This window comes from Drosophila nasuta, chromosome 3 (assembly GCF_023558535.2).
Source record: "Drosophila nasuta strain 15112-1781.00 chromosome 3, ASM2355853v1, whole genome shotgun sequence".
Classification (NCBI taxonomy): domain Eukaryota; kingdom Metazoa; phylum Arthropoda; class Insecta; order Diptera; family Drosophilidae; genus Drosophila; species Drosophila nasuta.
In genome coordinates this window covers 50714243-50727805 of record NC_083457.1, presented here as the reverse complement: position 1 = coordinate 50727805, position 13563 = coordinate 50714243, and the positions used below count along the sequence as shown (strand labels likewise).

General features: G+C 36.7%; 1 protein-coding gene across 1 annotated transcript in view; it reads right to left on the bottom strand.

Annotated features, from left to right (window-relative positions):
* LOC132792223 (DNA-binding protein D-ETS-3) overlaps positions 1-13209 on the bottom strand; it is a 32559-nt gene extending 19350 nt beyond the window's left edge. The window contains exons 1-4 of the mRNA XM_060801486.1: positions 12261-13209; positions 8744-9037; positions 8285-8682; positions 5498-5656 (exon numbers count right to left, since the gene is read on the bottom strand). Coding sequence (XP_060657469.1) covers positions 5498-5656; positions 8285-8682; positions 8744-8976 — 790 coding nt within the window. The 5' untranslated portion in view covers positions 8977-9037; positions 12261-13209. The remainder of the gene's footprint in view (positions 1-5497; positions 5657-8284; positions 8683-8743; positions 9038-12260) is intronic.
* Between the last annotated feature and the right edge of the window lie 354 nt (positions 13210-13563).

The window sequence follows — 13563 nt, the reverse complement described above, 5'->3', positions numbered from 1 at the left end:
TGCAATACTCTATGGTAGCCACATTTATGAAGTTTTGAAGATTTTTTTTTGGTTTTTAAAGATTTTAAGAAGAAAATTAAAGTTCTTTTATAAATATTAACTGTTCGTAAAAGAATTATATGTCTTCAGAACTTGATTATTAAAGAGGTTTTCTTGAAACTTAATAAACTTAAGGAAAAATGGTATCATTGTTTTGTATACTTGAAAGCTTACAACAATTATTATTTCTGAGGTGTCATAAAAAACACTTCCACTCGAAAATTCCTTTCCTTTTTTACTTTTAGGTGCCATGGACCCCTATTTTCAATAATTTCGAAAATACCGACTATTTTGTCAAAGCTTTTTGTAAAAAAAATAATGAGATTTCACTTTCGTGTTCAAAGTTTCGCTGACTCATAAAGGAATTATATCTTCTCTATAAATCTTATTTACAATTAAATCAAAACGAATTAAATAACTTATGTAAATCTAAATACTCATCACAGTAATGATATCTGTCGGAAATTTTGTAACTTCAAAAGCATTCAAACTGCCTTAGAAGAGCAGCATGCCCTCTCCCTTACAGTGTAGAAATAATACGAGTACAATGCATATTGTTATTTATATGAGTCTGACTCTTGGCTGGTTCACAATTTGTTAATCAAATGGGCGGCAACGGCCATAAAGTGACAACCCATAAATCAGCTCTCAATTGGCTATAGCAATGGGTTAATGGTTATTTTTTTTAGCCTTGCTTTCTTTTTCCGCTATTCCAATTGAATTAAACTGAATACTGAATATGTACTTATCGTATTTATGCGATTGTGAATGTTGTTCAAAATGTTAAAAGATATGTTATTATGTGTAATATATATAATATATTATACGATTGATATTGATTATAGTGTAGTAGTACTCACAAATACTTAAGTATCTTTAACTGCTGTTAACCTTTTGATAATTATAACTAAGTTTGGGGTTTACTATATACACAAGTGAGAGGGATGCAGACGAGACTTGAAGACACAAACTATGCGTTCTCAATTAATATACCACAAAAAATACTAAAATCAAGTATACAAAATAATGTATATTTGGTATATTGTTATAAAAATACTAAAATACCACAAAAAGATGGAATAAAATATACAGGATAGTACATATTTAGTAAGCAATACCACCGTAAGCAATACCAAAATAATAGTGTATATTTCGTATATAACAAATACTTATGTTAATATATAACAACTCTTAATACACCGCCAAAAAATTGTGAAATTAAATATACAAAGTAGTGTATATTTAACACATTTATATAATAATAAGATAATAGCTCTATCTATTTTAATTTGTGAGATATAGCTCTCCATACAGACAGACAGATATTAAGACCTCTTCGAGAGACCATTCGAGATGAAAGTTCATTGAATAATTAATTCCAAAATTTTACGATATTAATTTGTCGTATACAAACTACTCATTTTAATAAAAATTTTAAAAGAAAAGAAATTGAATAATCTTCATTTTAAGATAATTTCATTTTCAAATAATAGCAAAACCTCAGCAATTAATATCCGAAACAATTTAACAAACTTATTATTCACACAATTCCCACCGACCAACCGAAAAAACCAATTCCCACAAGTATGATAAACACAAACATTAAAAGTGAAAATTGTAATGACAACAAATTACAGACACGAAGGGAACCATTCCCAAAAAAAGGAGCAGCGAAAAGGCAAATGGGCAAATCAATGAAGGAAAAACATATTGTAGTTGTTGCCGTGTCCACGGTGGAAGTCCTTTTTCGTTCCCTCTTTGGTTGTCTGTCTAAACAATACGCGTTATAATTGCGCAATCGAAACTGCAGCAAGTTGTTCGTGAGTCGAGAGGGTGGGAGAGACAGAGGAGGTGGTTGGTTGACTTTTGAAGTGGGGTGCGATTTGACGACTCCGATTACGAAGGACGTCGCGACGTCGCGTTGGCGGTTAACGGCAGCGTTTGACTTGTGTGTTTTTTGAAACATTTTTGAAAGCTAACATATTCACACGCTGACCCTGGGCATTGGCCCGTGCCAGGAGACGACAATCAGCAGCGAAAGGGGCCAATGACAACAAACAACAGACAAACAGACAAACAAACAATTAACATACAAGTTATACAGTGGCAAGGGTTTCAGGTTGAGGTTCGAGGGTTGAGAGAGCGTCGAGGTTCACGTGTCGAGTGTCATAAATTACGGCGGTTTGACTCGTGCGACCCTCGAAATTGTCAATTGCCCAGATTGACTTTTTGGCGATTAATGTCTCTCACGGTTTTTCGGGCGAATGTTTCTCTCACGTGAGTTGTGTTACTTGAGATAAAACCCAAAAATGCTGAACGAGAAAAAATCAAAACTGCAACACAATAAATTGTTTGCTGTTTGCTGGCTGCTTGTATTTGGTCCTTTGGCTCGAAGTCATAAATTCAATTGACAACTAAATTGCAGTCGCTTGGCCACCGGAGACGCTTCGACACGGCCACCTCCGGCTCTGGCTGCGCTGCGTTTCCGGCGAGGTGCAAACGACGAGTCGACCGACGTTCGCCGCAAAAGTAGTGGAATTAGAGAAGAGAACGAGTTCGAGTTTGAGTTCGAGAGTCCTTGTCGTCGTCGTCCTTTCTAAACTTTCAAGTGCGCGTGATTTTTGATATTTCATGTCGGAAGCAGGTCATTTTCAAGCGCATAAATCACAATGCTGGCTGCCCAGCGGAAACAACCTGTTGCTCAACTCTCTCTCTCTCTCAGTCTCTAACTATTTTCTATTTTATATTTAGATTTTTTTTTCCATTTAGAATAGTTCAGGGGCAAATTTGTAGCTCGCATTATCGTCAGCGCAAATCAGTGCACAACTATTCGTAAATTAGCAACATTTTCCAGCTTGTTGCCGTCATCGCAATTATCATCACAATCATCATTATCATCATCGTCATCATACTGAGGCAATGCCAAGAGGGGGGCAACAATGAATTGATTTATGAGCAACTCGTGCACAAATCTCAGGGGGTTGCCATAATGACTTGGCTGGGAGTTAAGTGAACCGCGAAAAAGGCCATGAATAAAAATATTTGGACATCAATACGCTCACACACACACACATTAACCCACACACAGTTCGCCTGGGAAAAAGTTTGCTTTGTGAACCAGGCCAAGTCATGCTCATATGTTTTTTTAGCGAGCCCAAAAAAACGTTCTTATGTATGTATATATTTTTGAGCATTAATATGCGCGCATAAATTTAAGCCAAGCGTCAGTCCGCGAAGCTGTCATAAAGGACACGATGGGGACAAGGCCAAAAAGGACACGCGAATTGTATTGAAGAAGCTGGCGCCGCATTTTTGTACCATATTTATATTCTTTTATATATTTTTTTGGCTGTCAGCAAATGTGCGCCAGTTGGCACACCAGCAACCAGCAACAGCAGCAGCAACAGCATTTTCAATTTATTTTCACAGCCTGAAACAATTACGAGAAATGAAAAACGAATGAAAAACAAACTGTGCGCAAATGAAATCAGAAATTAAATTTGAAGTGAGCAAAACATACGGCGCCCTGACATAGCAAGGGGCATAGGAAGGGGGAAGGGGCAACGACTGAATGGAGTGTCGAGTACTGAGCACCAAGGCAAGGACAACGTTGTGACAACAGCAACGTGGCGCTGCTTTATGGGCGTTCTAAATGAATGAGTGGGTGTGGCACAAACTCAACCGCCGGCTGTGTGTGAAGAGACGTTCAAGGGCTGGCAGATTATGCGATTAAGTTGAACATTTTTGAAGATACACGCAACTAACGAGCAACAACTGTTAACAAATGTTGCAAGTTTCAACAATTCGCAGTAAACTTAATTAAGTTAGTGAAGCGAGCTAAGCAGTTATGGCATTTACTTTTAGATAAGTGAGGACAATTATAAAAAAAAAAAAAGTTTCTAGTTATCAAAATGTTGAAATAATGAGAAAACTAAAGAATAAATATTAAAACGTAGAATAGGAAATACTAAAATAAAACAAAATTGCTTTTAAAGTTTCTGAGTTTAATATTAATTATGAAAATTAATATTTTTATTTCTCTTATTCATAATATATAATATATATACAAGAATTATAAATGATTTAAATTAATATTATAATGTAAATGAGAAAACATAACTAAACACTTTTAAAAATGGAAAATTTCAAAACTTAGTTAAAACCAACTTACTTAATAATTCATAAAATAGTATAATTTATAAAACTTAATTAAATTAATTTATATAGTTTTTAATATTTATAAAAATATTAAAATAGTTACAATAATTTATTTTCGGTTAATTCTCGACTGTAGGAATACCGCTGCCTAATTTTAATAAATCGTATTCGAAAAATATACTAGGCTATACCAAAAAAATTCTAAAATATACCAAAATGTATCTATGTAGTAATATACTAACATTCAAAATATACCATATAGTACAATGTATACCAGATTGTCAGCCAAAGCAACGAAGATTTGATCTCAGAAGGCATTTTTTTGATATTCAAAACTGTTTCTTAGAAACTTCACAATCTTTAGCCAATTATAAACTTATTTCCAGGAATCATAAATATATGAAAATACCAAAAAAAGTATTAAAACATTAAACAAGGTTATATTAGTACTAACTAGACTAACAACAGTTTATTTAGTTTACAGTAATTTATGCAGATGTAATCAATCAAAGTATAAATTAATAAAGCAATAAGTAGCTCAACTACAGCAAATAAACGCAATGAAAATTTGTTTGTTTTATTTACCCTTTGTCGCACTTCAATCAGTATGCACAAGTAACCACTCAATTGTCCATGCTGAAATTTATCTCACACTCAATGAGCTACCCCTCGGGAGTTTTTACCATACAATAATCATCCCCCACCCCTTGGTCTGACTGTGATAGCCACGCTGTCATCGACGCGTGCGCCCTAATGCGCTTCACATAACATTTTGATCATTTTATGATCTGTCGATTAGCTTCATTGTTGTTGGCCCATCCCCCCCCTTAGTCTTCAGACTGGTGTCTGATGAGAGTTATCTCTCAAGGGTGTGTGTGTGTAGAGTGTGTGTGTGCGGAGTAACACGCTTAATAGGATTAGCACTGAAGAGCACTTATGAGTCAAATTATCAACGGTAGCAAGAGCAATTGTTTTGACTGTTGCGTTTTGTATGTTGACAGTGCCAAGGACTTAAGGACACACACACATTCACACACATTAATACACACTATTGTTTGTGCAACTTTCCCACCATGGTCTCCCGCTGGCAATAAGCAACACAAAGCCTGAGCACAAGATTAAGCTCAAGGCATCAAGAAAATCAAAGTCAAGTGTGCAGCCAACATTAAACGGCAACATAAAGCAGCGCCCTCTGTTGTGCTGTGACGAAACACTGCAAATGGTTGTTGTCCTGACTGAAAGCTGTCGAAACTTAACGACTAAAGCTACGGATGATGAATGAATTGTATTGGGAACTTACACAATGCATTTGAGCCACCAGTTGTGGTATTGTTGCTGCTGCTGCTGCTCTTGCCAACGCTGTGCCTGCCCAGATCGCTGCTCGAGGCCGAGGATGAGGAGGCGGCAACGACAGCGGCATGCGTCGAGGACGTTGTGGCGCAATCCAATGTCGATTTTTCTGCAAGTAAAGCGAAAAAGCAACACATTAATTGCCAGGGAAGCACAAATTTGCACACTCAGCACTCGACGCTCGGCACGCTCTCGCAATTGGCCACGCAGTGCAACCAGTGAATGGAGCCGCTCATAAATCTTCACATAGATAATTGTCAGCGTCTCGTATCAAAAACTAACAGCCCGTTTATTTATGGGCCCAAATTATGGTACTCGCAGTCTACATGCCACATTCTAAGCTTAGTCCTTATAGAGCTGGTGCTGTCGGTTCGACCGTGACGCGGCTGACACGCAACGCCGCTCAACGTTCACCCTCCACCCGAGCATAGACAGAGCCTGTGAACCGCAAAACACATAATAGCTACTGAGGGTTGTGACTTCAGCAGACCAACCGACCATTCGACCCATCCATCCATCGACCAGTAGCAATGTTTAATTGCCGTAAATCTTTGTTTGATGTAAACAACAATAAGATGAACCGAGACATTCGCTATGCTCTCAATTGACATGTCAATGCGACAACATTCCAATCCCGTTCTCAGTCTCGCATCCTGTGATGTCAATCTATGTTAATATGCATGAAGCTCAGCCAAATGTGAGTTGGGAATATGACAGTGTCATAATTGTTTCCCAGCAAAATGTACAAAAGAATCGCTTTTATGTCAAGCAAATTGAAATATTCCGAAAAAAATCTCTTACTTAAATTGAGCATATCATTAAATTCACTGAACTTTATTTTAAATGCAATAAACTTAATATAATATAAAAATAATTTAACTAAAATATTCTTTAATTTTCATCATTTTTTTCGCAATCAATAAAACGCATAAAAAATGTCAGGACCAACAAAAATATTGCCACTTCAACCAATAAATTTTCAAAGCAAAGTACTGAAAAACTAAATTAAAAAAAATATAATATGTATATATATTAAAATATAGAAAATAAAGTACTACTAAAATTATGAATATAAAATTAAAATAAAAAAGAGTTTGACTAGAATATAAGTTATTTTTAAATTTATTCTTACTTTCGTTCTTTGTTAATAAAACCTCAAAGAACAATTAACACTTATATAATAGAAAAGATTTCAGACCAAACAAAACTGTTCCATTTTTAATAAGAAAGTTTTCAAGCAAAGTTTTAAATAAACTAATTATCAAAACATATATTTAAAAATATACAAATAACACAATATTTAAGCGTTATCCAAAGTAGTTTTAATAGAACTATACATATAATATGTTAGGTTCCAATATGTACTCTCAATTATCAAAAACTAAAATTTGAAAATAAAATCCCCAAAAACATAGCAGACCAAAACCAAAAAGCAAGGATTTCAGCTATAAATTTGCAAAGCGAAGTACTAAAAACGAAAATAATGAACTTGCAAAAATTCGTATAATTTATCTGCGACTTTCAGAATCCTTATTTATATTCATCATACTCGTATTTCTTGCAGCACAATTGTAATTATTTTTTGCTTGTGTGCTTTGTGCGCAAAATATAATGAGTTACGCATGACAAAGTCCTTTTACTTTGGCCAAGGAGCCGAGAAGCAGGCAAAGAAATTGCGGAGAAATTTGCTTGAAAGGATTCGTTTTAATATTTGCTTGAGCGCGTCGACTCAGCTCGACTCGAGTGGAGTTTGAGTCGACAGCCAAGCAGGCTGGCAGCCATTTTGTGTGGCTGAAGGAAGAAAAAGGACCTGCCACCCACTTGCTTGTCATATTGAGATCCGGCTTAGCAAAGCGACATTTACCGTTCCACTTTAAGCAGCACATAAAGCCAAATCCAAAGACAGAGCGCTACAATTGAAATTTGACCAAAAAAACGGAATGGAAACGAAAGGAATCTTGACTTAAAGATACTCTGTATTAAAATGTAATCTCCACTAATACTCCTTTAGAGTCTCACTCCCTTTTTACAGGGTATCACCAGCAAAAAAGAAAACTTTCGCATGAAAACAATTGTAGAACATGGCAGCGAAGGCGGCATAACAAACTCTTGCCAGGCACGCGATGGACAGTGCATTTTTGATGTTTCTATCAAACCGCTAGCAAAACTTCTCCTTTAAATCCCCTACCCCACCAACATTATAAGCCACTTCCGTTGTGCCGGCATAAATTGATAAATACCAAAAAAAAAAGGCAGAAGTAAAACAAAAAAGCAGACTGAGGGCGACCTCAGGACCTTGACGTTTATATGGATAATTCAATTTAGATTTTTATAATTTTTGCTGTTGTCTCAATTTTTTTTTTTGTTGTTGACTTTTCATTCGTGCTGTTACAACAAGCCAAAAATTATGTACATGGCATGCCGCAGACCGTCTCTCTACGCTTTCCTTGCTTTTTCTATTTTCGTTTTTCGCCATTTTTTTTTTTTTGTGGTCTTTATTTGGCCCATAAAATGTAACGTTGGCTCGGACAATTTTCGCTGGTCGCTGGTCAGCATATGTTGTGTTGTTGGATGTGTTTAAATAAATACGCGAAATTTGCCACTTTTGTAAAAGAAAATCTGTTTTTTGTTTGGCCGGAAGTGATGTATTTGTTTTTCCGCCATTTTCGCTGACATTTGTGCCAGCCAGAAAGAGAAGGTCAGTGGGTTGTTCCCAACCCAAAATCGTTTTATTTACCTGTTCGAACTTTGTGCTCCACATGCGACGTGCTGCTCGATGCTGAATGCGGCACTGGCACCGTAGCCGAGCTGACCACATCCAGTGTGGCACTCGGCAGCTGGCCACCGGCGCTGGACGTGATGACTCCATGCTGTGTGCCTGCTGGCGAGCAACCCGTTGGCGGTTGCAGCGTATCCAGGCGATGGCGTTGCACACTTCCCCCTAGAACTCCAGCGCTGCTGCTGCTCACAGTATTATAGTTAAGCACACCCACGCCCACGCCCACTCCCACTCCTACGCCCACTCCGGCGCTGGGATTGTGTGACAGGCCAAGACAATTTCCAGCTCCACTTCCGTTCTGCATGGCAGGCAAGGTGTCCAGCGTGTCGGTCAGACGTTGACTGGAGTAGATGTCACTGTGGCACGCAAATTGCTTTAACACCTGATGATAATCTGCAATGCAATGTTCTCACTCACCTGAAGGCGCTGCTTGCGCCAAAGAAACTGCTGCGATCCTGAAGCGCTGCTTTGGCCTTCTCCACGCTCTGTTTCAACTGTTCGAACGTCGACTGATGGAAGCGATACGATGTCCAGTCGGGTGAACATTGTCCCAGCGTCAGGCAATCCTCGGTCTTCACCTGGGCCAGCGTTGGCGGCGATACTCGCTTCAAGTCCAACGCCGTTTGATACGAACACGAATTCTCGTACATGGCGCGACCTTCTGAAGCGTCAATGGCTAGATGTTGGTTGAGCAAAGGATTCCACTTGACTCTGTGTGGGCAGATGAAAATTCAATTATGTATTTATTAAGCAATTAATGCATTTACTTTGTATTTTGGGATACAAATTTTAAATATATTGGACTTTTTGTCAGATAAATTTTAAATATAATATAATTTTATATTTATTAAATTATTAATATTATTAAATTATTTTAATTATGTCTTTTTATACAGTAAACATTAACAGACAAATTTTCAAACGATTTTGTTGCCTAATGATAATTTTATCAAATAAACATATCAAATATAAAAAAATATTCATTATGAAATAAAATCGTATAAAAGCGTATAATATGTGCTGAACTGTATTTCAGTGAAAAGGAAATATGAATTTAAAACCAATTGGCATAAAGTAAAACACTAATTTATTCACAACAAAACAAACACCATTAAAGAGAAAATGCAATCAAAAAAGAAACAAACTTAAGTTGTATTAAAAATAACAGATAAACAAACAAATATTCATTTTATAAACTCACATTTAGATAACAGCACAAGGAAATTTTAATAAGAATAAGCAGCAAACTAATTTGATAGTGAGGCAATTTTATTAAAAACAAAAATCAATTTAAAATCAAATCTTCAATCTTTTAACAACTATAACGTTAATATAAATTAGATTATTTTGCATTCTAAAATATTTAATTAAATGGTAGTAAGTTTCTACATTTTCTAAACAATCCTGTTGTCATAAATACGTTTTTCTTTAATAAAAACCTAAGTCAATTTATAGTATATTAAACACATAATACTTTAATATAAATCTTTTTTGCCAAGCTCTTGTTTAGGACTGAAAACTTTGATAAAAACTGACAGTCATAAATCAAAGTGCAATTGCCTGCAATTAATGGCAGCAATTTAAAATGGTTGCAAAAATAACACACTCGCACATAATTAGCCGAAACTAGCAGCTAGAGCTAGAGAGCTAAGATATATAGCCAACCGATATATATATATGTATGAATATATGTGTATACAGAAGCAGACGACATGCATAATTATCTGCTTGGTTATTTATTGTGCTGTGTTGTGTTGTGTTGCGTTCTGCTTGCATGGGACTACGCTGCGTATGAGCGTTATGCGTGGGCGGCAACAATTTGAGCGTGCTTTTCTAATGGCCAAATGGACAGAGACGGGCGCTGACTATGCGCTATTGTTTGTTGTGTACTGTGTGTTGTGTGTGTTGCATGCCATGCAAATTTTTGCACTCTGCCTTCATCGGAAGTTGCTGGATTTTGATTTATGCCAACGAAATTTATGCCACAAATACTCGCATTCAAACAGCAGCCCAAAAGTGGGGAAAAGGGGGAAGGTGGAGAGTGGAGAGTGCAGTCAGTGCTCAAGCTAAGAACTGATTCTTAAATTTCAGAGCAACTTTAATGTTGCTGCTACATTTGATTATCAGCAGTGTCGCATCTACAACATCATCATCAACAACAATATAAACGGCCTGCACACGCCTTGTTTATTATTTATCATTGTGTTCGCTCTCGTCTCGTTTTTTACATGTTACAGCAAATTTGTGAACGGTCGAGGCACAAACATCACGCAGCCATTTTGAAGTTATCGCATTCGTTGAGCGCGCGCACACCGGAAATACGAGCAGGATACCAGGATGCCTTGACTATGCCAGCATTGGGGATGTGACGCGTGTTCTGATGCTCGTAGTTGAGTGAAAAGATTGCCAGGCATTAATGCCAATACACATACATATACATACTCGTATAACATATTTTTGCATACTGTTCATATCTCTATCTAATGACATAATGCCCAAGCAGAGCTTTTAATTAACAGGATGAGGCCACACGCGACCTCGTCACAGGCAGCAGCCACTTTAATGGTTTGTAAGATTTCCCAATCGACGCTGGTTAATGGGTTTGCTAGCCGAGATCGAGCTTGAGCATGAGGGGAGGCAAAGGCGGAGCCGGGAACGTTACTGCCACCGGGGCGTGGCTATTTTACACGTAGTTGAATTTATCAGATTTTTCTTCAGATTTAACTAAATTACTTGCTCTCAAGGACATTAAACGCGTGTGAATATGGAAAAGAAAATGTGTTTATGGGATGGAGCTTGCAATTAAAAGTTATCAATAAAATCTATTCATAATAATAATTATTAAACAAATTTAAGAAAAATTGTAATTTGGAGTTTAAAGTCATTTCATTTTCAACTTACTACTGTGGACAAAAAGTAAATTTAATTTGTTTGTAAAATGAAAAATGTTTATTTACTCTACTACTACACATACATTGAAACATAGTTTACTAAATAAAAAATATATTAACATGAAAAATAATCAATGTTAAGTAATACAATAATAACCCCGACAAAATAACGATTAGTTAAATAATAACGATAATCAAAGTCAAAGAAAACAAATCCAAAAATGTCATAGAATAATAGAATACCAAAACTGTATTAAAATTGCTGGAGAGAAATCGGTAAGGTTTTAAAAAATATAAAATATGTTAATTTTAAAAAGTAAATGAGGTATTCGTAGTTTTTAATATGGAAGATCTCTACACTAAACCTATCTAAATGACAATCAACAACTTGATCTTACGATATTATCTATGCAAATCAGTTTGGAGGTATTTTATATACTTTTATTTCGATTAACATTTTACTATATCAAAAATTATAGTATTGTGAATATGAAATATATATATGATATAATAAAATTGCTATTCAAATTCTGAATTAAATGTCTTAATATGAAGCTACCTACCAAAGTAGATAGCTTGATACAGTAAAATTATTATTTAAATATAAAATGAAATATCAATTTCCAACGCAAGCAATTTGTTTTCAAACTAAGTAACGTTTTGCATGACTTTTGAATTGATCATTAAAATTATATATATTCATTCACTATAAGCTGTAAAAAATGTAGATGAGTAAAGTTAAACAATGAGAAAAATATTACAAAATGTTATTTGCAAGAAAATTCAAATTAAAGTTTTTGACTAGCTCATCAAAACAATATTGAATCTTCAACTATAAACTAATTCAGAACTTTCAAATTATAGTTTTTGACTAGATAATTAAAACAATAATGAGCCGTTCACTATAAACTAATACAAATTTAAATGAATGAAGTTTAATAATAAATATTTCTGCTATATATTTTACTAAAAATAATTATAAACAACATTAAAAGGTTTTACTTTTAGTAGACAATCCAAAGAAATAGTTTATATCAATTTACCTCAGGATTATGCTGGTCTCTGTGTTATAGTATATCCAAGAAATATGAGCTATACTTTATTCCGATTGTTTATCTTATTCATTGCACACTTTCACACTTGCATAGTTTGATTAATATTTGTTAAACGTTTGCGTTAGTCATTCACTTTGCTTGGCGGCATGTTGCACTTTTTTTGCGAACCGGAAACGAAATTATTGTCCAAAATGGCGACGGATACGCGACAAGTGAGCCGGGTTTGAAGTGAAGGTGGCAAAAGGGGTCCGAGGAGCGAAGACCGAGGACAACGACAACGACAACACGCGCCACGCAAATTGTTTAGTTTGTTGCAAGTTGCCAGTTGCAGCGTTGTAACGGATATGCAAGGAAATTTGTCAGTGCGACAAGGACGAGAACGAGGACAACAACAACGAAACGCCGACGGATGGCGGCAAAACGCGTCACTTTGCCATAATGTCTGTGTGTGTGTGTGTATGTGTGTGTGTGTGTGTAGGGGATTCCCCACTCACTACTAACTGCTCACTGCCTCGGAGTGTCAAGAGTTTTTATGGGCGCGTGACGTGGCGTGGAGCCGCCAACAAAATCAAAAGGAAAATTTCAATAATTTCCGCACAACAATTTTCGCAAAACACACACACTCATGGTGAAAAGGAAGAACATGTGACACACACATCAAGTGCCACGCCTACTGCCAAAAGCAACAAGCGTATTTGTCCAAGTTTTGTATGCAATGTTTTCTTTTCTTCGCTGTTTTTTTTTTTGTTTGCTTTCTGTTGCCCTGCCCACTTGGTCAAAGGCTTCAGTTCGTGGCTGGCTTCCTGTGGCTGTTGCTGTTGCTGCTGCTGTTGCTGTGGCGGTGGCGTTGGCTTGTGTCAACGTGTGGCCGACGAATCTTAACCGCAAAGTGCCGTTATTATGTTTGTCCGCGACGTGTCGTAACGGTAACGCGCACTCCAAGTTAATGTGTATATCCCGTTAGCTGCTGCTTGCAGCTCGTCCTTACACACAAGCACACAAATCATCTCGTGCTTCGCGCTCTCAAGATGGCGACAACAGCAGCAAGCAGCAAGCAGCAGCAGCAGCAGAGCTGTTGATACTCCTCCCACATTTGGAGCTGGTAATCATCGAGGTCCCATCGCTGCTGCTGCTGCAAAGGATGCCCCATGCTTTTGGATATATTTTCACCCCACTTATCGCATCGTTCCACATTTTTGCGGTGGTTGATGCGCAGGCGCGCTCCATGCAACCGAACGTCTATTTATCTGATGCTGCTCGATGGGCGGAGCTACGACAACACTCTACGTTC